General features: G+C 41.0%; 1 protein-coding gene across 3 annotated transcripts in view; it reads left to right on the top strand.

Moving 5' to 3' along the window:
* Positions 1-19,164, top strand: part of GLT8D2 (glycosyltransferase 8 domain containing 2) — a 147,588-nt gene extending 128,424 nt beyond the window's left edge. For all 3 annotated transcript variants that reach the window (XM_078674962.1, XM_078674952.1, XM_078674944.1), the window contains exons 9-10: positions 6,339-6,451; positions 16,844-19,164. In XM_078674962.1, the coding sequence (XP_078531088.1) occupies positions 6,339-6,451; positions 16,844-17,019 (289 nt within the window). In that variant the 3' untranslated portion in view covers positions 17,020-19,164. The remainder of the gene's footprint in view (positions 1-6,338; positions 6,452-16,843) is intronic.
* Positions 19,165-25,358: the final 6,194 nt, after the last annotated feature.

The raw sequence follows: 25,358 nt of genomic DNA, 5'->3' as shown, positions 1-25,358 counted from the left end.
GTTTCTTGTCCTTTGGTCAGGGTGGATCACTGACATAATATCGACGACACAAATATCGAGATACACAAATATCGAGTAAAAAATATCGATTGACAAAATATCGACTCCCTATCTTCAAACAGGTAAGTACCAAAATATCGACTCCAAAATATCGACTTACAAAAATATAGACTGTCAAAATATCGATTTTTTTAAATGTCTTAAAATTAAGTTAAAACTAATATAGTAATAAATATATTTAATATAAACTTAGAAATAATTAATAAAAAAATGTAATTTTAATAAATAATTTATATAATTAAAAAAATTATATCACCAAAAATTACACACACATATATATATATATATATATATATATATATATATATATATATATATATATATATATATATATATATATCATATTATTAAATAAACATATATAACATTTTAGAAAATGTTTAAAATTTATTGTTACAACTATAGTGAGTTCAACATTAGCAAAAGTGTTGGATAGCGTAGAGGTCAAATTTACTACTCCCACTCCAGTGGGTGCAACAGTAGGGAAAGCGCTGGATAGCGTAGAGGTTAAAATTACTATTCCCACTCCAGGGATGTATGACGTTACAACGCATACTTTTACAACGCCTACCATTACAACAAAACTTTTACAACGCAAAAACTTTTACAACGCATACATTTACAACGCAAGATTTTACAACGCATATACCTTTACAACGCATACCATTACAACGTAAGTATTGGTAAGTATATAATAATTTTTTGAATATAAATTAATAAAAAATATTATAATATAATTTAATATAATTTAATTTTATTAAATAAATTTAATTTAAATGTAATTTTACTTTATTTTTACAAAGTACCCCTGTACCCCAAAAACCCAAAACTGACCCTGAACCCTAAAAATACCCCTTTACCCATAAACTGAAAACTGACCCTGAACACTAAAAATACCCCTTTACCCGAAAACTGACCCTGAACCCTAAAAATACCCCTTTACCCCAAAAACTGAAAACTGACCCTGAACCCTAAAAATACCCCTTTACCCAAAAACTGAAAACTGACCCTGAACCCTAAAAATACCCCTTTACCCCAAAAACTGAAAACTGACCCTGAACCCTAAAAATACCCCTTTACCCAAAAACTGAAAACTGACCCTGAACCCTAAAAATACCCCTTTACCCCAAAAACTGAAAACTGACCCTGAACCCTAAAAATACCCCTTTACCCCAAAAACTGAAAACTGACCCTGAACCCTAAAAATACCCCTTTACCCAAAAACTGAAAACTGACCCTGAACCCTTAAAATACCCCTTTACCCCAAAAACTGAAAACTGACCCTGAACCCTAAAAATACCCCTTTACCCAAAAACTGAAAACTGACCCTGAACCCTAAAAATACCCCTTTACCCAAAAACTGAAAACTGACCCTGAACCCTAAAAATACCCCTTTACCTAAAAACTGAAAACTGACCCTGATCCCTAAAAATACCCCTTTACCCCAAAAACTGAAAACTGACCCTGAACCCTAAAAATACCCCTTTACCCCAAAAACTGAAAACTGACCCTGAACCCTAAAAATACCCCTTTACCCAAAAACTGAAAACTGACCCTGAACCCTAAAAATACCCCTTTACCCAAAAACTGAAAACTGACCCAGAACCCTAAAAATACCCCTTTACCCAAAAACTGAAAACTGACCCTGAACCCTAAAAATACCCCTTTACCCAAAAACTGAAAACTGACCCTGAACCCTAAAAATACCCCTTTACCCAAAATCCCAAACATATAACCTTTTAAAAATAATTATATACTTACTAATACTTACATTGTAATAGTATGCGTTGTAACGGTATCTGCGTTGTAAAAACATGCTTTGTAAATGTATGCGTTGTAAAAGTTTTTGCAATTTAAAAGTTTTGTTGTAATGGTAGTGCATAGTAAAAGTAGCGTTGTAAACGTTGCATACCCACTCCAGTGGGTGCAACAGTAGGGAAAGTGTTGGATAGCGTAGGGGTTAAAATTACTATTCCAACTTCAGAGAGTGCAATAGTAGGGAAAGTAAATACTTCACAAATATATATAAATAACATAAATAGTAATACCAATTACAAATAATTAAAATATTAAAAAAGTGTATACAAATATTAAATATTTATTTATAAATACAAAATAAAATTATTTAATTATAAAAATTGCCTACTCATACTAATTAATTACCTATTAACAATAAATTAATTTACAATTTAAAAATTAATAAATTATTTTCAATTACCAATTATATTTTAATTAATTACCAATTAATAATTAATTAACAATTAATTCTAAATAAATATCAATAAATAAATTAACATATTTAATAAATTATAATTAAATTACTTCCCACCCTATTCCCCTATAAACACACAACCCGCTACAGAAAATAAATTACTAAAATTAAAATATTTATCAATTAATCAATTATAATTAATTACCAATTATATTTTAATTAATTACCAATTAATAATTAATTAACAATTAATTCTAAATAAATATCAATAAATAAATTAACATATTTAATTAATTATAATTAAATTACTTCCCACCCTATTCCCCTATAAACCCACAACCCGCTACAGAAAATAAATTACTAAAATTAAAATATATATCAATTAATCAATTATAATTAATTACCTATTATATTTTAATTAATTACCAATTAATAATTAATTAACAATTAATTCTAAATAAATATCAATACATAAATTAACATATTTCATTAATTATAATTAAATTACTTCCCACCCTATTCCCGTATAAACCCACAACCCGCTACAGAAAATAAATTACTAAAATTAAAATATTTATCAATTAATCAATTATAATTAATTACCAATTATATTTTAATTAATTACCAATTAATAATTAATTAACAATTAATTCTAAATAGATATTAATAAATAAATTAACATATTTAATTAATTAGAATTAAATTACTTCCCACCCTATTCCCCTATAAACCCACAACCCGCTACAGACTTATATTACACAAAAAATAAAAATTATTATTAACTTACCTTAAATTCGATATTTTTGTTGTCTATATTATGTCTAGTCGATATTATGTCCATTCTATATTTTTGATTCGATATTATGTCCATTCTATTCGATATTAATTTTCTCTAGTCGATATTTTTGTTGTCTATATTATGTCTAGTCGATATTATGTCCATTCTATATTTTTTACTCGATATTCTGTCCAGTCGAAATAAAAGACTCGATATTATGACTGTACACCGGTCAGGGTGATGGGGTTTTTGGGAGGGATGGTGTTGTGTTGGGTCTACCGGTCACTGACTCCTTCTTTCTCTGTGCCCAATGGGCCTCAATTCTGGCCTTCAGGGGCTCAGTTATGTCTTCTTTCTCTCTACCGGGGGCTCACTTTTGGGGACTTTGTTTGCTTCGGAGTCCTGTCTCCTGTTCTCCGGACCCTGCCCAAGTTCTTCCATTGGTGCTTCTGGCATTTGTCTGGTCTTCCTTTGCACCCCTGGTTTCCCTTGGCCTTGGGGGTCTTTGTCCTTCCTGTGTCTTCTCTTGACACATCTTTTGTGGAGTTTGGAGTTCTCAATTCTCTGAATATCATCGCATCTCCCTGGGCCATTCCAGTTCATTTGGGCCGGTGGCTCGCTCGTGTGTCCCCTATGGGCTCTCTGGGAGGGATCTCGGGCCTTCTTTAGGCATTCTGCCTCGAGGGGTGTTGTGCTCTGTTGTTTTGTCTCAGGTGGTTACTCTCCATCCTCAGCCCTCTTTTGGTCCAGTGGCAGTCACTTCAGAGTGTTTCCTTGTCCTTGGTAATGTTTCGGGGTGCGTCACTGTGTGGCGTTTGTAATGCTGCTCAGTGGGCTTTTTCCCACACCTTTTCCCCCACTGCAGTCTACTGTTGGGGATGGCTGTGTCCACAGAGTTTGGCACACATATTTTGCTTTGTGTTTTTTTTTTTGCATTTCCTATCATGTATGTTGCATTATCCTTGGTTTCTGAGTAAATCAATCACTATGCGCTTGGGTATGGGCTCATGTGTAAGGAATGGGACGGGAAGATGGACGAGGAGGTAATGCCCGATTACTCACTGGTTAGCTTCATTACTCCGAGTCCTGGTCTTCCAGTTCCATTCCTGAGCCCATACCTTCCTCATGTCCTGATGATGTGCTTCCCCCTTTATGCATGCTGGGTAGGTGGCGCCATATTGGAGGAAGTATTTTGACCTCAGGTAGGTAATAGTTTCTGTGGAGCAGGCGAACTGCTCATGCGCAAGGAATGGAACGGCAAGACCAGGACACGGACTAACAAAGATTATCAGTGAGAAACTGGGCATTCTTTTTTAGGCATCTCTTTTTATCGAAAAGATACAAAGGCAGTCACCATTGGTGACAAATGTAACCTCTGCTTAGTTGTGAGTATGGAGGATCCAGAATCTTAATGTTAAAAAGAAAACCAAGATCTCTCTGTAAAATTTCCAGCATCGCTATCTCCCACAATGGATCGTAGTCCACGAAGTCTGCTACCACTTGCGCATCTGTTAAGGAGCACAAAGTACCTTTTCTCCAAACATAATGTTGCAGCTGATTACCTACATTCTGGCAACTTGCACTTTTGTTCCTTGATCTGTATGGAAATCCACATGGGGACAGGAGTGCAGGTGATGATCATTCATCCAGGTATCCATGCACGCTGATCGCATTTTACCAAATATTGTTGCTAACATAACTGTTAGCTGCATTGGGCTGCACTTTACTGGTATATTTCAATTGTACATTTTATGAAAGAGTATTAACTCTGCACCTACTATTGCTGGACATGTGTCTCCTCCTTCTGGTATGGTATTGGCAATTTACAAAACATGGCGCTCAGATATCAGGTTCTGATCAGTAAAGATTAAGGCAAACTCTGCTCATCTTGTCCTATAGTCTTGTGTTTCGGGCTATTGTTAGATGGTGGTGTTACTGCAGTATTGGGATGTATGTGCATGCCAATCCTTCTTGCATGCTCACATTACCTGAAGTGTCCCTTAAATTAGAAACTTGGGGGCATATTATCAAGACTCGGTGATAGAATTATCGCCGCTTTATCGGCAGGAAACTGCCGATAAAGTGGCGATAATGGCAGGGCCGGACTGGTAACCAAAACCGGCCCCCGCTTAGTGCTCGACCGTCTCCCCCTCCCCCATCGGGGGGTTGGGGGTGCCGCCGAGCTCTTTGCCGGGGCCGGTTTTCGGCCGATTTTGTTGCAGGGCCGAATTTACAGCTATGCTGCAAAAACGGCCCTGTATCAAAAACGGCCCCCAATGGGCCCAAAACCGGCCCCCACCCTTGCGGCACACCGGGGGATTGCCCGGTGCCCGCAACGGCCAGTCCGGCCCTGGATAATGGGCTTGATAATATGCTCTATGGAATTCCAATCGAAGCTCATGTTAAATGTCCTTCACATCTATCATGAGCTTCGATTGGAATTCCATAGAGCATATTATCAAGCCCATTATCGCCACTTTATCTGCAGTTTCCTGCCGATAAAGCGGCAATAATGTTATCACCGAGTCTTGATAATATGGCCCTTTTGCCTGGAGGCAGATATAGACCACAGAGCTCATCCTACCGCTCTCTTTCCTGCCTTCTGTTAACACACAGGTTCTGGAATAGCTCCATCTCTAGTCTTGCTTTCAGAATAACATCACTTTTTTGTGAAATCCCCAGAAAGATTTGACCGCTTTAATTATTTTTGGTGATGTCGCCAAAGTGTTCCATCCGTGCCAAATAGCAAATATGCGCAACTGCCAACATTGCTTGTTCGATGTTAAACATCCCTGAAAAAATACTTTGACCTATGCTTGCAAACTTGTGTTTTGTTTGCATCCAGATATATTGGTTGGCGTTTAGCACAAACTGCAGTATGGGCGAGCGTCGATGTAAGACTGAATTTGCCTTTTAGTGAGTGTGAATGTTAAACAACCTAATTGGACATAGCTCTGAAATGGAACATAAAAAGTTATGTCTCAAACCTCGGCAGTAGCACAAGGATATTAGGGATAGATGAGAACCTTGGCATGGCAAACATAGGCTGTGTATATTCTTTCTTGGTTCCCCTGTTATTACTGTTGGTTTCAGGGCTCTGTAGTAAACAATCTGCGTAGACTGCACATAGGCTCTACCCACTGAAAGAAAGAAGTATTGTCGTACAGACAGTCTGCACTTGTAGTTCACATATGAAGTATTTTTTTTAAAAAAAATTCACAGGCAATGCAAGAGTGGAACACTTATGGAAAGCTGATTTGCTAACACTTGTTTCTCTATTTTCTGCAGGGAAAACCTTTACAGTAGCACCCTGGGCGGGGGCGTGGCAACTCCACCTATGCTCATCGTGTTCTATGGAAAGCATTCTGTGATCCCACCTCTGTGGCACGTGCGGCACATGGGTAAGTAGAGTGACTTTCTTGACACTGGATGGCACTCACCTGTGTACAGGGAAGTAAGCTCAGTGTGGACTATTTTGCTTCAGACTTGCACAAGAAAGTACCATGATTAGAAAAATAAACTATCCTCAGTACCAACCTGGGCATGGCTGCTCAGCTGACAGGCCCGAATATAAGATTCTTCAATGGTCTAAGGCATACATATTTTGCTGGGGTTGGCACTGCTGTGGCCACATATGCATGTACATCAGCCAGGTATCCTGCATACTCTTGTATTGCCAGGAAGAATAAGATACTGTGCAGAGGTGGATGCCCACTACTTATGGTACATGTCTGTCCATGTTGGCAATAGCATCCCTCTGTTCCTGCAGCAGATTACATGCCTCAACACTAGCGACTAGGCTTCTAGCTCGGGATAGTGACCTCTGCTCTGGATTAGCAAAACAGGGCTCTTTTCCAGCTGGGGCAATAGAACTTCCATTCTAGCCACGGACAGGCAGTCTCTGCTCTAGCTGGAGTTATCAGAACTCTGCTCTAACTGGGCATAGCAGACGTCTGTTTCTCCTTGGATGGCAATGCATGCTGCTGATGCTGCCGGGATAGTCGGCATCTGTTTCTTCAAGGATAGACGTCCGCTTCTCCTTGGATAGCAAGGTTTGCTGCTCATGCTGCCGGGATATTCAGGGTCTGCTTCTTCTAGGATAGATGTCTGCTTCTCCTTGGTTGGCAAGGTTTGCTGCTCATGCTGCCGGGATATTTGGCATCTATTTCTTCAAGGATAGACGTCTGCTTCTCTTTGGATAGCAAGGCATGCTGCCGGGATAGTCAGCATCTGTTTCTTCAAGGATAGACGTCTGCTTCTCCTTGGATGGCAAGGCATGCTGCTGATGCTGCCGGGATAGTCGGCATCTGTTTCTTCTAGGATAGACGTCTGCTTCTCCTTGGATAGCAAGGTTTGCTGCTCATGCTGCCGGGATAGTCAGGGTCTGCTTCTTCTAGGATAGATGTCTGCTTCTCCTTGGTTGACAAGGTATGCTGCTGATGCTGCCGGGATATTTGGCATCTGTTTCTTCAAGGATAGACGTCTGCTTCTCCTTATATGGCAAGGTATGCTGCTGATGCTGCTGGGATAGGTGCGTCTGTTTCATCTAGAATAAAAATCTACATTGACTGCCATTAAAATATAAATTGGAGACCAGTCAACAGTTTCTCCCCTGAACTCTGACCATTGACCATCGTATTTTGTTAGCACACTACTGGCTTGGATCGAACAGCTGCCTATTTTGGGTGGTAAGTAGCGTAATGTTGTCTATTTTGTAAATTGCCAGCCAACTAGCTAAAATAGTGTTACTACATTTTGGAACAATCATAGCAAGCTTGAGACATTGTAACAATATGTTGAACATCTCTGTCCCACTCCTTGAACATGGCATATACCAAGCATTGTAAACGATTGAAGTCTTGATTATGCCCAAAGAAAACAGAGGACGTTATGCTATTTACAATGGATGTATGACGTTACAACGCAGGCTATTACAATGCCTGCCTTTACAAACGCGGTTTTTACATCGCAAACCTTTACAATGCATAGCGCTTAGAGATGCTGGATAGTGGTAAGTATAATTTTCTATTCCAACTCCAGTCCCCGTGGACACTAGGGTAGGTGTTGGATAGAAAATTAAATGTATTCCCTATCCTAGAGCGCCCCCCAGCGCAATGCGTTGTAATGGTTTGCGTTGTAATGACCGCGTTGTAATGGTAGTGCGTTGTAATAGTTTCGTTGTAAAGGTTGTTCACCATTTACAATATGGGCTATAAATGTATTTGGGGTTGTATATGTGTTCCAGAAGTATTGTTCTTAGTTTCAATTGCCACCATTTCTTCTATCTAACTAGACACCTTCACTTTAACAACTATTGATCAGACTGGAGAGTGAGTTGCAATACAAGTACTTCTGCCATACTGTATCTGTGTTCAAACCCATGTACTTCTCCTTGAATAAGACTTAACTGCTCCACTCTCTACTCCTGGAAAGTCAATTATACAAAGGGAATAACTTAAATATCCAGGTTGAGTGTAATAATATTTAAGGGACACCAAGGATAAACAACAATACTGTCCTAGGACCTGCAGACGATGCATCACATTGTTAGACAAGTGATATGGCTATTGTTTGAAGTCTTCTGGATACCACAGTCTAATACATTTACAATACGCCATTTGAAAGGTGGCTGGCACCTGACTGGTTGAGAGGTCAGGACGGACAATTCCCTCAGTAGAAGAGCTTCGGCAGTTATGTAAATGTTACATCATACTTTTTTCAGTAATGGTACATTCTGTTTCCCCCCCCCCTCACTTCTTCCCTGTTGGTTTCCCCCACCTGAAGCTCACCTTGAAATGTTGGCTTATTGTGAGTGAGGAGAGTGGATGGCCAATAAAGCGTACTTATATACTTCTGGTTCCTGTCATTTATAATTCTAACACTGGTGACGATTCTTCGCAGGGACAGTTTTGGGCCGTCTCCCCTTTGAGTACTCTCTCCATACCAGTCCATGAATTCTTTTGGAAAGAAGGTTGTTATAGCAAGAACAAACTCAGTGTGGACGTGCATCTTCAAGTATCCAGCACAGTAAGACAGACATCGGGTACTGTTTCTTATTAGCATGAACTTTGCAGAAAGATATTAGAGCGTGGGTCCGGAGAATATCCTTATACAAAAGGAAAGTTTCATATTTCTCCTGCTGATAAGGCAACCAGGCAGAGATGCTGCTGGTGTAAGGCCTAGGTTTCCCCACCACAGGGCCCATCAACAGTCACCCCATGGCTCTTGCTCCTAGTCTCCCTACCCTCTCAACTTCATGGTTACAAGAGATACTAAGAGAGAAGCCTGGGAGGGGATAAGTTCAGAGTTTACGTGGGAGAAAAGTAAGGGTCCTGCAACAGCAAGAGAAGACTCCAGAGAAGAGGTAACAAGAAAAAGCAGAAAGAGAGATGTCTGATAAGGAAAAGGAAAGGACACATCAATTGAAATTCAAAAGTTAGATCTGGAGATAAGTCACCCCACCGTCATGAAAGCTACAAGTAACCCAATGAATAGGTGGTGAGCGACACCATTAAGATGGATGTGTTAGCATGTCTGTCCACCATTGAGTTAGATTGTAACATGTACAAAAGTAGTGGCAGGGAGAAGGCTCATCAATTCCGAGTTGTTTTCCCTTAGTGGAAATAATCTGATTCTGGAATTGAAACAGATTGATCATTCGTGCATGAAAGATGTCTAGAGTAGATGGTTTGGGCTTATCAATGTCCAGAACCAGAGGAACATCAAAAATATGAGTAAGGAACAAGGAGCCTCACAGTAGAATTGGCTGCACAGGAGGAAGTCACATATTCTTTGGCTGAAACCAATCCCTTAAGAGGCATTTTTCATCTGTTTGTCAATTAAATGTCTCTTGGATGGTTGTGCTTTGGTGTAGAGCCAGCACTTGGCTGACTTTCAGATTCCAGATCTCTAGCATCTAGCTACAACTGTACATAGGTTGGCAGCAAACCAGTCGTGAATAAGAGCGTGGGTCCGGGTGAGGTTGGAGGGGATTTTGACAGACGACAATGAGGGAAAAATAAATAAATAAATAATTTTCTCTTGTTGTCATTTGTCGAAATCCCCCCCACCGCCCCACAGCTCTTACCTGCACGGGCCACGGCTGCAGCAAACTAAGACTGATTGAAGGAACTGGGTCAACAGACGACAGGGGGAGGGGAGAAGTATCCTCAGCGTGGAGGCGAGAATTGTGATCAGAATGGTCATGGCAATTTCAAGATAGCAGCTTACTGTATTCTGAATCTACTGGAGCACGAAGTACAAGAGATGATAACCAAGTTGTGATCCCCTGAAATGCCACAGAGCGGTCATAGGCCCAACAACACTGAAAGGAGGACGTCATTTAGGCAACCCTTGACTTTTGTTTGCTTTGCAGATAAGAACCAAGGTGAGGAGGACTGTGGTAGAAGTGTCTTAGGAAGGATCCTTCTGCACATTCGTTCTTAGGAATGATCTCCTCCAGTTGGCATGGTGACAGGCAATTTGCCTTTGGCCCTGATGCCCCAACAGGAGCCTCCTACATGGAAGATTCTTAGAAAGACTCACAAGGAGGCCCAAGGTACTGTGTAGGTTGAATCTGCCACTGACACTGCCTATTGACCATTGGTTTCCAAAGGACCCAGAGAAACGGCCTCACGTTCCTGACTCCGTGAAGTGAAATGCGTATTTTCATAGGTGAGCAAAGAGGTCTTATAAGCGGTTTTATAAGCTTCACACCATATGATTGTAGGCATTCTCTTTCAAATAAGTGGCTTGATTGTTTGTTTTTAGCCTGGCTTAGGAATTGGTTCAGCTAACACCACGCCTGTATTCAGAAGAGATGCATCTGCTCCGGTCTTCACCCACTTGGGTTCACGTAGTCAAAACTTGTGAGCCCACCTTTAACACATCAAACTTTAGCATAATAGTAAAAAGTAAAACCATTAAAAAATTTAATTACAATTGGCAGTAAATAAAACTTCTAATAATTTGTTTAACGAGTTTTACGCGTCTTTTCGTATCTGGGCCCGCTCCATTGGAACAAACTTTCTTTGCCTATTCGCCTGTGCCTAAGCTTAGATAATTCAAAAAGCATCTTAAGACCTGGTTATTTTGAATACTGCCTCTGTTACAGCTACCTGCCGTCTATGCGCCTAGATATCCCTGCAGGGATGAGTCATGTGTCCTATCAAGTTCAAAATAACATAGCATACCATAACATATAATCACAGCTGGACTAGGAAGAGAGACCAGCCCTGGCAACTCCACTTGACCAGCCCCCCAGGGGGGTGGTGGTGGGGGTTGTGGCACTAGTTGTGAGCAGTGCTGCCAATTTTGTTTTGTTACAGGGGGACGATATTGCAGCACTGCTGCAAAAACAGTCCCTAGTGACAAAACTGGCCCACTGGGGAAACACCCTGTGCCTGCTACGGCCAGTCTGGCCCTGCATATAATGAATGCAACTGGTTGAAATTCATAGTGGTATGAAACTGAAGTTACAGCACGTCCATTCCCCTCTTTTCATTGTTTGCTTCTACTTCAAGCTAACCTTCTTTTGGGTGGAAACCTGGTGTCTGTTCCTTGTGTTCTTTCCTGGTGTATTGTTATAGAATATCTCTATCTAAGCCTTTCTCCTTTGAAAGGAGAGCAGCCTCACTCCTTTATGCTGTTTTATGCTGTCTTCAGGAGCTGAGGTCTCCAGAGTGGAATACACACACAAAACTAAGGGCAGAAACCATTGTCCATTATCAATGTCCATAATAATGATAATCTTCCACCTGCCTTCTCATGTCCGTAATGGAGGTGGCAACCGAGAGTGTCATTTAATGCTAAACCAGACACAACAAAAAACAAGCAGAGGTCTCCTTGCAGTGTTTGACCCAGTGCACATACAATTATACTTTCCATATTCTAAAGACCTGCCTGAAGGATTCTGGGATCCATCTAAAAAACCATATCTGAAACTTAGTCCCATATTTTTGTTCATCGTCCACTCATCGACGAGCCAGAATAGAGCATCTTCCAAGCTTTATCACCCTAGTGTGCAGGAGTGTTTCTCTAGCATCTGAAGATCTGGTCAGATCCAATTGTCTGTGATAGATAAGGAATTGTAAGCACTAACATCAAAATATGAATGTTACTGTGATACTATCTGCATCTCAGATACATAGGCATACCTGCCGTAAAAAGCAATGAAACAGACTTCACTGTGATTACTGCTCATGTATAGACGGGACAGCAATTGGTAAGAACTGTAGTCAAAGTCCAATGTTACTGCTGTGTCATAACCTACTTTTCTTCACAGCCTATGTTAGAAGGCTGGCTATGTCATCAAGAATGGAATGAGAAGGTTGGGGATGTCACCAGGAGAATATGGGTTGTGGGGCAAAGAGAGCTGTTGAATGAAGGGCGACGGTTGGTGGTAGTGCTGCTGCTCGTTGGGTTTGATGGAGCAATCTTGATGAGATGACCAATAAAGCTCCTGTCTTCATGGGCATGTTTATTGGATTTAATACTGGAGATCAGTTGACCATCAAACCTGTATCGTCGTACGCATATAAATATATATATTTGTTCACTTACCTCGGATTTCGGCTACGATGTGGATGTGAAAGGATTCTGAATTTATGTAAGTACATTAGTGTAGAGGAGGAATTAGCGCTAAGGTCTCTGTGCGTTGTGCAGACCGGCGGCAGAGTGATTATTTGAAGATTTTGTTATTCGTTCGAGAGAGAGCTGTGAAAATTAATGACCACTCAGGACAGACAGCGCATGAGATATTTTCTGCACAGTGATAGGCACACCCATATTTGTGCCACTCTTAAAGGATGCATGTGCCACACGGTGATAGGCACACCTGGAGTAATTTGATTACGTGCTAATTTTACACAGTAATTAGCAAACCCGGTTAATAGTGGAAGCGGTCTTGTTTGACCTTGTTTTATATATATATATATATTTTTTTTTTGCGCAAAAGGAGCGGCACAACCAGGATATTTTTTCAAAGCTTTTTAATTAGAGCTTCACCCCACCAACGCGTTTAAGCCTCAACAGGCTTTGCTCACGGTCAGTTAGCAAAGCCTGTTGAGGCTGAAACGCGTTGGTGGGGTGAAGCTCTAATTAAAAAGCTTTGAAAAAATATCCTGGTTGTGCCGCTCCTTTTGCGCAAAAAAATTATTTAGGGTCTGGATCCGACCCCTGAGCGCAGCACACGCTGTTGAGCGCTCTCACTATCTGCTGGATCACTTTGTGTTTGGAATATATATATATACATATATATTTATAGGAAATATAATATACCAATATTTTCAGTGTCTGGGAAGTGTGATGAACAGACACTGGTGGAAATACATATTTTTTCCTTATTTCTTCTTCTTCTCCCTTATATGTTTATAGGCAATTGTAAAACATTTTAAGTGTTGGTTATTATAACTGCTACAAGTGACTTGTCTTCAACATGTCCAGCACATCTGAACCTCCTCATTTTCTTTCTGATAAGGGAGACCCTGTTCTGCCGTGGAACTATTGGAAATTAATTATTAACTCATATCTCATCACTATGGGGGTGAGAAATGTTCTGTTTTCCAGAAACAAGCAATATTATTGCATAATTTAGGTATTGAAGGCAGGAATGTTTATGAGAACCTTGATATGGTAGAAATTGGGGATGGTGAGGGGGAGCCTAATAATGTTTGTGATATGTTGGTTATGATGTTGAGAAGATATTTTGGCTCACATGTGAATGTTGTGTTGGAAAGGCACACATTTTTCACAAGAGTGCAAGGGAAACAAGAAAAGACTGGAAGTTATGTGGCGGCTTTGAAAACCTCGGCTCACACATTTGAGTTTGATCACTTATCTGACTTGTTGGTGAAAGATCAAATTATAAGGTGTTCTAATAATCCTTAGGCTCAGGAAAAATTAATTTCAAAGAATCCTTGTTTGGCTGACACAATATCAATGGTAGAAGCAATGGAGAATACTAGCACATGAAACGAGGGAGGAGAAAGGGGAGGATGGTTGCAACTTACAATAAGTGTGACAAAAAGGGTCACTATGCACATGTGTGCAGAAGTACAAATTCTAAAAAGGATGTGAGCCTGGTGAGTGCTGAAGAAAGCAAATTTGTGTTGAGAGTGAGGAGTGATGGGCTAGTTGATGAAGATCCTATAGAGATGCCGGAGTGTCACATTGTGGTGAATGGCAAGAATGTGTCTGTGCTATCAGACTCAGGGTCTCCATATACTATAACTGGAGAAAAGAAAGGTGTATGTAGCCAGAAGAGGTGACAATCTTTTAGGGTGGCGACACCAAAGAAACATGGGAATAACCTTGAATCCTAATGCCAAGGATAAGGTGATGGTAATTGGTGAGCAAGGATCTCCAGAATGCATATGCACTGAATTTCCAAAGGTGTTTAACAACGATCTAGGACTGTCAAGGAATTTTGAGCACAAGATTGTGCAGAAAGTAATGCTACACCTTGTGAGGCAGATTTACAAGCCTCCGGTGCCACCAGTATGTCATACTGATGGCGTATTTTCCTGCTCCATATTTACAAGGACAGGTAAAGCCACCCTGCATGGCTTTTCCCGTCCTTGTAAATACGGCCCCTTCACATACAGCACTTTGCATGAAAGGGGCATTCTGTAGGTGTGGCTGTGGGTGTTCCCACACAACACCCATGAAACCTGACACATTTCCAGATTTACAAGGAATCGTAAATCTGAAAATGCGTGTGAATGCTACACCTCCCCAGGGGAGGTGAGGGAGGCGCAACAAGGAGAAATGTTTTAATTTCTCCTCGTTTTTTCCTCTTTTAATGCGTGCTGCATTCTACAGCACACATTGAAAGAGGAAAATGCCTGTAGTGATTGTTTTCGTGCATGAAGGTGCTCCTTCCTGCAAGAAAACAATCTCCCCAGGACGCAGGCATCCTTGCACAATTGTGGAAGGGTGCCTGCGCTCTAGCATGTCAGCAGTTTGTGCGCCAGCGCAGGGGCGAGCACAGGAATAGGACATATCATTGTAGATATGTTGCATTCCTGGGCGCTGAAAGTGACTCAGTGTGGTGCAGCCAAATGGCATGCAAAATGCCCGTTTATTTCTAAAGTAAAGAGGGTTCCCCATATGCTGTTGACAGCACTGGAACAGTTACCATATGAGAATGCCTAATGCTGTCTCACCTGACTTGCCTTCAAAGTGCCTTGCAGAAGCCAACAAACTACTAAAGACACATACGCTTGCTAGTGACCTACTATTGTGTCAAAAACCCCTCTATCATTGTCTATTATTTGACTCTCTTGAAATTCCTAATCCAAGGAGCACTTTCAGAAGCCTGTGACCTCATTGTGACTGAGGGTTATTTTGATGGAAATTACTGGAGTTGGTGGGTGCCTTACTTCAGCTCACAGTGTGTGATCCACTTTGTTACACTTGTGACGATTGATAGGGGAGTCCAGTTTTAACAACCTGAACACTACCAAAATCAGGAAATGAGCCGTCGTTTTCCTACCAGCAGTGGGAGTTCCAAGTCTGGTTTTGAAATTTCCGCTGGAAAAAAAACCTGTTATGATGATGTATTCTTACCTGGAATGTCCAGTGTAGAAAGTTAGGCTGACGGCACTCGAGGTTTGACAGTTGCAGCTGTCTTTCCGAGGTGGTCGGACGCCAGGTTGTGTCTCCGACTAAACTACTTAATTTACCTTACCTCGTCTCCTGTCTTCATTCTGGATCTCAACCACAACAAAACTCCTCATGTTTGAATTATTCTGTGGTTGCCTTCCTTCAGCTCCATGACAAAAGTAATCCTCTGCTGAGAGGGGTGATAGTAAGAAGTTGTACAGAAATTTGGAGGGATCACAATTGATCTGGTAAAGTCAAACACTGTGCATTCTAGGGATGTATGTCGTTACAACGCATGCTTTTTCCACACATGCCTTTACAACACAGGTTTTACAACGCAAGTCGTTACAACGACTTGCATTGGGGGGCGCTGGATAGTGAATAGTTTAATTTACTATTCAACTCCAGTCCCCGTGGATAGTAGGGAGGGTGTTGGATAGTAAATTAAACTATTACCTATCCTACAGCGCCCCCCAGCACAATTCGTTGTAACGAATTGCGTTGTAAAAGTTGCGTGGTAAAGGTAGTGCGTGGTAAAAGTTGCGTTGTAAACGCTGTTTACCGCATTCTAGGCATGGTGGGAGGTAACTGTAGTGTTACCAAGGGACTCATTCATAGCGTCACTGGAGTGCGCTGCCGAGCGCTTCACTCAAGGTGGGCGGTGACAAAAGCATCCCCAGACAATGCATTAAAGGAGTCACTGGGGTGCACGGCATAGTTGTTTATCGGCAGGGGTAAACATTAGGACGTGTTCTTGCTTCCTTTGAGAAAGAGTACACCATTGTAGCACAGAAGCTCTGTGATGCACTAGTAAGGGACATATCCAAATGTTCAAGGTTGGTAGGGTGTGTCAGCCCTGCAAGTAAAATGGTTCACACGCTGCCACTACACAAGTACACAACAGGTCTCCTTTGCTTTAAACACAAGTAGCCGTTACAACTGACATAAAGCCATTGCAAGTATTTAAATGGCAATTCTATTAATACAAAACCCTACCTTCTAGTCAGCAGTAGCTTTGTGCTTCTCAATTCTTTTGTACATCCGCCCTTCATTATTGAAAGGAGTGTTCCTTACCCGGTCATAGCTACACTGAACAGATTGCTGGTTGCACAATTTAAGTGAAAGGTCTGAAGGTGTGTATGATGTTTTCTCTGTCCCTGCACATTTCAATTGTTTATTTTATCTTATAGGTTGGAGTCCATCCGAAAAATATTCAACTGATCTTCTTGAGAAAGCCAAGTTGCTTCATTGGAACGGAAAATACAAACCTTGGAACTACCCCAGTGTGCACACAGAACTCTGGGAGAAGTGGTACATACCCGATCCCACCGGGAAGTTCAAACTGCTTCGCCCCAAAAGTAGATGAGATCTAGAACACCTACCCATGAGCACACTGACTGTCATCGAAGATAGATGCCAGCGCTTGAATGCACTCATGAAAGGATGGCACCAGCCAGAGGTCATTGCTCAACTGCAGTAGAAGGATGGCAGAATGGGGTATGCAGGACCCAATCTATCGACGCAAGGCTGGCTCATTCCTCTGCCCTCTCTACTCCAGCTAAGTAGCTTTGCCTATAGGGACATGCCTTGAGCTATTACATTTTCACAGGTGTCTTCGATAAAACCAAGTCAATAGCAGGGATTTTTACCAACTGCAATTCATATATTTTGAAAAGATTTTGCAGGCTGAACATATTCAAAATGTAGGCACGCTTAACTCCGTCATTACTAAATCAACTGCCTGTGGTGCAAGACATGCAGCTCATCTTCATTCTGTTTCCCTAGGACTATATTGGAACACACCAGAAGGTCTCAGAGAATTCTGAATAAAAAAAATGTTTTGCTATTTTACCGTAATGGTCTCCTGACGATTCCCATCTGATGTAGCATGTGGCTTCTATGTCACGAAGACCTGCTAGATTTGCGTTGCTGCAGTACACTAGGAGTAGCTAAACTCTAGTTCTGCCAGAGCCTTCGCTGTTCTGCTTCAATGCTTAGCCTTAAGGGAAGTATATCTGACCCATGCTCGACACTTATGACTCTTTCTTCTAAAAAGTTGTCTCTAGACAACAACGCCAAATGAGTTTATGTACTCCATTCTACTGTCATCCATGGATACCGGTTATTGTACCGACAGAGAGAGTGCACCTGCATATGTGACATTGTTCACAATTAGGTCTGGCTTTAGGGCAGCACTGGGCGCTGACCTGGAGGGGGTGGGCACTGACCTCAGGTGGGGGTGCTGTGCTTACAAATAACTTAAGATTTTGGAGCACCTGCTGCAGAGTTCCTTGTGCTTCCAGCTTTCAGGCAGCAATACAAATATCAAGATAACTCTTGTGATTAATGTTCCTGCTGGAGAGAGAGATCAGAGTTTTGTCTAGTGACAGTTTTGATTCACCATAAAGTAGTGCAGAGGGTTAATATGCCTGCTACGAAAAAACAGGTCTGTATTTTATGTGGATAGCTGATTTGATTAGTAAAGCCGGACTTTACCAGCACTTTAAAACAAACGAAATGTATGTGAGAGGCGTGTTATGGAGAGATGAGGGGCACTTTTCCCAGTGGTAGTGAGGAGTTCGAGGAGGAGGTCATAGGGTAGGGGCTCCCATAAAGATTCTTCCATTGGGCACCACCAGCATTAAGCCGGCACTGTTCACATCCCATTTCCTCTCCTGAAGTTTTCTTAAGAGGACAGCCCATTCCACCAGCTTTTCTCTTGGGAATTATATTTCTTATGAATAAATAATGGGTGCTAAACGTCATAAACATTTTGCATTAAAACTAAAACTCAGCATTTTACAAAACTGTATTTTCCTATGCTTGACTAAACTAGGCTCCAAAAAGCACTGGCTCCCTTTGAATCCCAATACAGCCACGATGTCTGTGTTTTCAGTTATCCTCTCACTACACCTAGCAAAATATGCACTATAAATTGCTCTCCATTGACATGCTGTACTCGAAGAACTCCTGGTAGATACTTTCTTTATCTTTGTATCAATTCAAGGTTCTTCCTGCCTGTGCCACTATAAGGCTATTCATAAAATTAGTCTGTCACTGTTTTGAGTGCATTGAGATTTATAATGTCATATGACATTAAGTCAAAGGGGCTGTATTCATATTCATTTAGGTGATGGTATTAGGATGGTGAAAGATGATGCTGCATTACATTCTGTATTCTGATTTGTACTCTTGTGTAACAATTCGATCTCCTTATGCTAACACTGCATATTTTACTCTATTTTGTTATTAAAAAAACAATATTCCATTTGGGAGGTGAGCCAAGTCTGGTGTGCCCTGACTTTACAGAGCTAACTCACATAAGTCTGTCTCTTGCTTAGAACGTAGAATATTTTACTCTCAGACTTGACTTGATGCCATTCACTTTGCTGTGTTTAATTGAGCCTCATGCTAATTCCCTAAATTGATTTAACATGCATTGTTGACTGTTTTTTTGCTTTCTGTATTGCACTTTAATTATTTGATAAATCTTCTTGGTTTCTAACTTTTACTGGACTCGAGCCTTCTTCAGACTTCAGGTATATTGAATTTACTATGCTGATTTAATTACTGCCTGTCTAATCTCCTTCGGGACATGTTGCCTCATATGTTCTTGAGAACAAAACCATTAAGTAAGCACTTTATCCAAGATTTTCTGGTGAGATAGCATTAAGACTCTCATTGTCCCATCTTCAAAAAACAGGTATTGGAGATAGAAAATGTTGATAATTTCTTTGAGGCCTCTCCTGTCCATCACAGCATCATCTATGAAAGTCTAAGCGTACATCAATAGGGGCACTTCTGATCCATTTCTTCCCACACGGGTTACTGCCCATGTGGAACCAAAGAGCAGAATCAAGCAACCAGATCAATAAAGGCTTCAATGTTCTTGCTGCTTGTGCCTGTGTACAACATGAATGTTAAAGCATTGAATTGCCAGCTGTTCACCATTCTCAGTTCAATAAAATGAGAACTGAGTTTGAAAATAATACAATTGAATTGGATAATAATATCTCTGAATATAATGATTTGACAGATGGTTGTTAGAGTGGCAAAAGGATAGTATTTCAAGAAGTTTAACTCAGTCCCAAATACATACCTATTTGCCTACACTCAAATGCACTTTTCTTTTCATTTACTTGATAACATTTGTGTTTGTAGACCCTCAGGCATGGACATTTAAGACAATTGGTTACTCAGTTCAGCAATATCACCAAATACTTCAATTTTGTCATCTTCCATTGATAGGGGTGTGGATCAAGGTCCGCTGCAGTAGTAGATCTGGTTGATGGCAAGGCTTCACATTTCTCCCAGCTGATATAGTGACCAGAAAACACTGAGAATCGTGTGATCAGTGCTATTAGATGCGTGATGGAGTGTGCAGGATCTTTCAGTGTCAGCAAAATGCCAAGGGCTGGACAGGGCATTGCGGGCACCAGGCGTTTTCCTGGTGAGTCGGAAGGGTGTAGGCTGATTTTTGACCCTTGTGGGCCAGTTTTGTCACTATGGGGCTGGTTTTACAGAAGTACTACAATATAACTCCCCTGTAACAAAAGTGACAGCAGTGTTCGACACTAGCACTCCTCTGCTGGGAGCCGGTGCTTCTCAGTAGCATCCCTCCACCCTAACCCCACCCCTCGGGGCTGCCTCTTGATACCTCTCAAGGTGCTCACCCTTGGGAGATAGCGGTTTGCTTTTGGTTGGCGGGAGCTAACAGCTCCCACCAAGCAAAAGCAACCCTAAATTTGCTTTCTGCAAGCAGGAGCTGTCCAACAGCTCTGGCTTGCAGAAAGTGGAGTTTTTATCTGTTTCCTTGCACGCATCAGAGAGGAGCAGAAAGAGGGAAAATAAAAGTCAGCAACAACCATAAAGAGGGAAAATAAAGGTCTGCAATGAGCAGAAAGAGGCAAACTAAAGGCCTGCACCAAGCAGAAAGAGGCAAAATAGAGATCAGCAACGAGCAGAAAGAGGCACAATAGAGATCAGAAATGAGCATAACGAGGCACAATAGAGGTCAGAAACAAGCAGAAACAGGCAAAATAATGGTCAGCAGTGAGAAGAAAGAGGCAAAATAAAGGCCAGAGACGAGCAGAAAGAGGCAAAACAGATTAGAAAGAGGCAAAATAGGTCAGAAACTAGCAGAAAGAGGCAAAATAGAAGTTCAAAACAAACAGTAAGAGGAAAAATAAAGATCAGAAACTAGAAGAAAGTGAAAAAATAAAGGTCAGCAATGAGAAGAAATAGGCAAAATGCAGGTCAGATACTAGCAGAAAGAGGCAAAATAAAGGTCAGAAATGAGGGGAAAGAGACAAAATAAAGGTAAGCAACAAGCAGAAATAGGCATGATAAAGGTCAGAAACAAGCAGAAAGAGGCAAAATACAGGTTAGAACTGAGCAGGGAAGTGGCAAAATAAAGGTCAGAATAAGCAGAAGAGGGAAAATAAAGGTCAGAAACCAGCAGTAAAATGCAAAATAAAGGCCAGCAACGAACAAAGAGGCAAAATAAAGGTAATCAAGGAGCAGAATGAGAAAAAATAAAGGTCATAAAAGAGCAGAAAAAGGCAAAATAAAGGCCAACAATGAGCAGAAAGAGGCAGATCAGAAACAAGCATAATGAGGTAAAATGGAGGTCAGAAACGAGCTGATAGAGACAAAATAGAGGTTAGAAACAAGCAGAAAGAGGCAAAATAAATGTCAAAAATGAGGAGAAAGAGACAAAATAAAGGTAAGCAACTAGCAGAAAGATGCATGATACAGGTCAGAAACGAGCAGAAAGAGGCAAAATAAAGGTCAGCAACAAGCAGAAAAAGGAAAACTGAAGGTCAGAAACAAGCAGAAAGAGGCAAAATAAAGGTCGAAGTGAGCAGAAAACGAGCAGAGAATGGGCAGAACCCACTCAGGCACTTATGCACCCACTAACAGAACAACTCAGACACTCTCACATCTACTCACAGACCCAATCAGACACCCATGCACCCACTTACAGAATCACTCATACTCTCCCTCACCCACTCAAAGATCTACTCAGAAACTCACACCCTGACTCATAGACTCACTCAGAGACTCACACACCCACTCACAGACTCATGCACCCACTGAGAGACCACTGGGACATTTATGCAGTCACTCACAGACTGATTAACACACTCATGGAGCCCCTCGCAAACCCACTCTGACACTCTCACACCCACTCACAGACACACACAGACACACACACACTCACAGACCCACTCTATCCCTACTGTGGCCTCTTTTCTTTTTTTAAATCTTTTTTTGTGGGTCTCGGCTCAAGCAGAATCCCAAGATGGCTTCCAACACTTCCAGGTTGAAGTGTTGGCAGCCAATCAGATTTCAGCATGAGATAGGGAGGGTTGGTGGAACTTTCTGATCCCTATATATATAAAGTTCAATATTCTTCAATATCTCCAAAACTACTGAATGTATTTACTCCAACTGACAAAAAGGTCGCTTTATGGAACAACAGTCATCTTTATGCCAAATTTAGTGTAATTCCGTTCAGCGGTTCAGGCTGTAGACGTGTCTAAAATTCCTATGGGAATTAACATGGGAAGCACATGTTTCTTGGCTCCCGCTTGACAGATCACTCCAAGCACAACATGCACAACAAGAATCACAGGGACACTTTAAAAAAAAAACGTCGTAAAGATTCATTAACCGGTGCGAAAGATATAAGCAAGGCAAACATTTTTTTTTTATGTTCGTCCTGTTGTCCTTAGGGTGGTCTCACTCCAAACATTTTGCCCGCTAATCTCCTCTTTTTGCTGTATCTTTTTGATGATCTCAGGACTTGAAGCACCTTACCTCTGCTGACCAGTGCTAAAGTGCATGTGCTTTTCCCCAAACATGGTAACATTGTTGTATACCCAATTGGCATATTTAATTTACTGGTAAATCCCATGTAAAGTGGTATACCATATACCCAGGGTCTGTAAATGAAAAGCTGCTTGTGGGTCTTCAGAACTGTTTGTGCCACCCATTCAAGCAGCCTTTTAACCATGTCTCAGGCATGCCACTGCAGATTCTGTGTGTGCAGTTTTACTGCTACTTTAACTTGCCATTTGAAACCCTTTTCCAAGCTCTAAACTCCCCTTTTATTAAACATTAATCACCCCTAAGATAGACCCTAGATAGCCCATAGGGCAGAGTGCTTTGTAGGTAAAAGGTAGGACATGTACTTTTAGGTTTTGCATGTTCTGGTAGTGAAAATGTGTGTTTTCACCACTGTGAGGGCTACTCCTCTCATAAGTTAACATTGGGAAATCCTTAATGCACATTTAAGCTGTAATTCCTTATTAGAAGGAAGTAGTTGTCATGTTTTATATCTTTGGAATGGTATGGATAAATCCTCTTTATTGGCAAAGTGGGATTTACCATTACTATTTTAGAGATGCCACTTTTACTGCTCTGCATACCTGCATCCTGTCTCCAATAAATGTCTGGACTGGGTGACAGCTATACTTTGTGCATTCCCCCTACACAGCCACAATAAACAGAAGGTTAGGTTTATCAAGTGCATTCTGGTGGCTCTTCCTGGGCAGGAAGGCAGGGAGGGAGGAGCGGACACTCACATCTGAATAGGTAGTGGTCTGAGCCCACACAAAGGGCTGTTTATCCCCCCCCACTCACAGACAAACTGGAGCCGGGGTTGAAGAAGAAAGGATACTTGTGCATTTCAAAGGCTCTTCTTTGAAGTGACCCCCACTTCAAAGGCACATTTAGGTATACGTACTGGGTCTCTCAACCCACCAAATCAGACACTTCTGGGCCTACAGCTGGACTCTGTCAAAAGAACTGCTGTGCTGCATCAAGGGCTGACACTCTGCTGTAATACTGACCTGCAAGACCTGTTTTTCTTCTGTGTTGCCCTGCTGCATGCTGCTCTCTGACTCTGCTGAGGAGAGTTGGACTCTGCCTTGCATTGAAGTGATCTCCAATTGCTTGCTGGCTTGAGACTCAGAGATATCAAAGTCTCTACCCATGCTCCTGTGCCTGCTTCACTCTAGTCTACTTTACCTCACTCCACTGTACAACCTCTTTACTCTACTCTATGCCACACAACTGTACTCCTCCCTACCACATTTTCCCACACTCTATGACACAGCATTCCACTGCACTGTACAACATACCACTCCACGCTACAACATATTGCCCTACTTTTTGCTACGCCATAACACTATACTCCATTCCACAGCACTGCACTATGTAACACCACTGCACTATATGACACTTTAGCCCACTGTATGCTGTGCCCCTCCACTTGACTACACTGTATGATAGTTTAGCCCACTCTGCACCGCTGTATGACACTCCAATGTGCTCTGCTCTACTCTACAACACTCTACTACACTGTATGCCATTCTACCACACTCAACTCAATGCCACTCGACTCCACTACATTACAGGTGACGATACTCCACTGTACGACACTCAACTGTACTGTACCACACACCATTCCACTGTACGCCACACAACTTCACTCTACAATTCTCCACTCAACTATACAACACACCACGCCACTCCACTGTATAACACTTTACTCCACTATACACAACGACACTCCACCCCAGAACACTCAACTGTATGACACTACACTGTAGGGCACTGTCCTTTACTATACTCTACGACACTGCACTTAGCAATGCTCAATTAAATGACACTCTGCACTATGATTTGAAACACAATTTTATTAAAAAATAAAACTATTTAAATTTAAAGAAATAACCAAATGTTAAGACTAAGTTATAATTAAGGCTCCCTGTTTTCTGTTTTTACTAATTTTTACAGATAAATACAGACAGAAAACCATTTATTTTTGTGTCTGTGTTTATTTTTAAATGTGGATAAAAATGGAATTTGGATTCTTTTTAGAGTGATTCTAAAGGCTGTCAGTCATGGCTGCTTGGCCAATAGCTGTGCAGATTGCCAGGGAAGGGGTTAAAAAAGAAGGGGTTTCTAGTAAAGATGCTTAAACAACAGTAGATATGCACAACCTTGATACTAAAATGTTCATGTTTTCATATATGTGCAGTGATTTATCATCTGTGGGTGTTCATATCATTGACAACTATCAGGCATTCAAGCATGAATGCACATGTATTGGGTACATAAATGTGGAAATATACTAGTTTCAACTTCATTTTTTACAAAACCCAAAATAAATATGGATAAATACAGATAACACTGGCAAAAAATAAATATGGATAAATACAGACGTAAAAGTCAAAAAAATAAATGCCGTAAAACCGGATGCCCTAGTTATAATTAGGAAAATCATATTTATTCTTTCTATACAAACTATATCACATTTACGCAACACTAGTTATAACTTGCCTTTATACTTTACGCACAACCTTCAATTTACTATACATCCCAATGGGTTTCAAATTGTGACCTGCCTAATGAATATTGATGGGGCAGCTCATTTGCGACCCCATTGGGAATCGCAGTGTCTGAGACACATTAGTACATTTCATTTTGCACCTCACAAATGGCAAGTCGCTAAAAATCGTAATTTGCGAATCACAAAATGTAATGGTCGTACATCAGGTCTTAAATCATTTCAGATGTAATGTGTTATGATTGCTACGATTTCATATTCTATGAGTTATATAATATGCAAGGTGATAAACAGTGCATAGAGAAAGAGTGAGTTATAGATAAAGTAGTGTGGCGATGCTGTGGGAG

This window comes from Lissotriton helveticus, chromosome 1_1, assembly GCF_964261635.1.
Source record: "Lissotriton helveticus chromosome 1_1, aLisHel1.1, whole genome shotgun sequence".
In the NCBI taxonomy this organism is placed as follows: domain Eukaryota; kingdom Metazoa; phylum Chordata; class Amphibia; order Caudata; family Salamandridae; genus Lissotriton; species Lissotriton helveticus.
The sequence above is the reverse complement of the archived record's forward strand: the minus strand, read 5'-3'. Positions and strand labels throughout refer to the sequence as shown.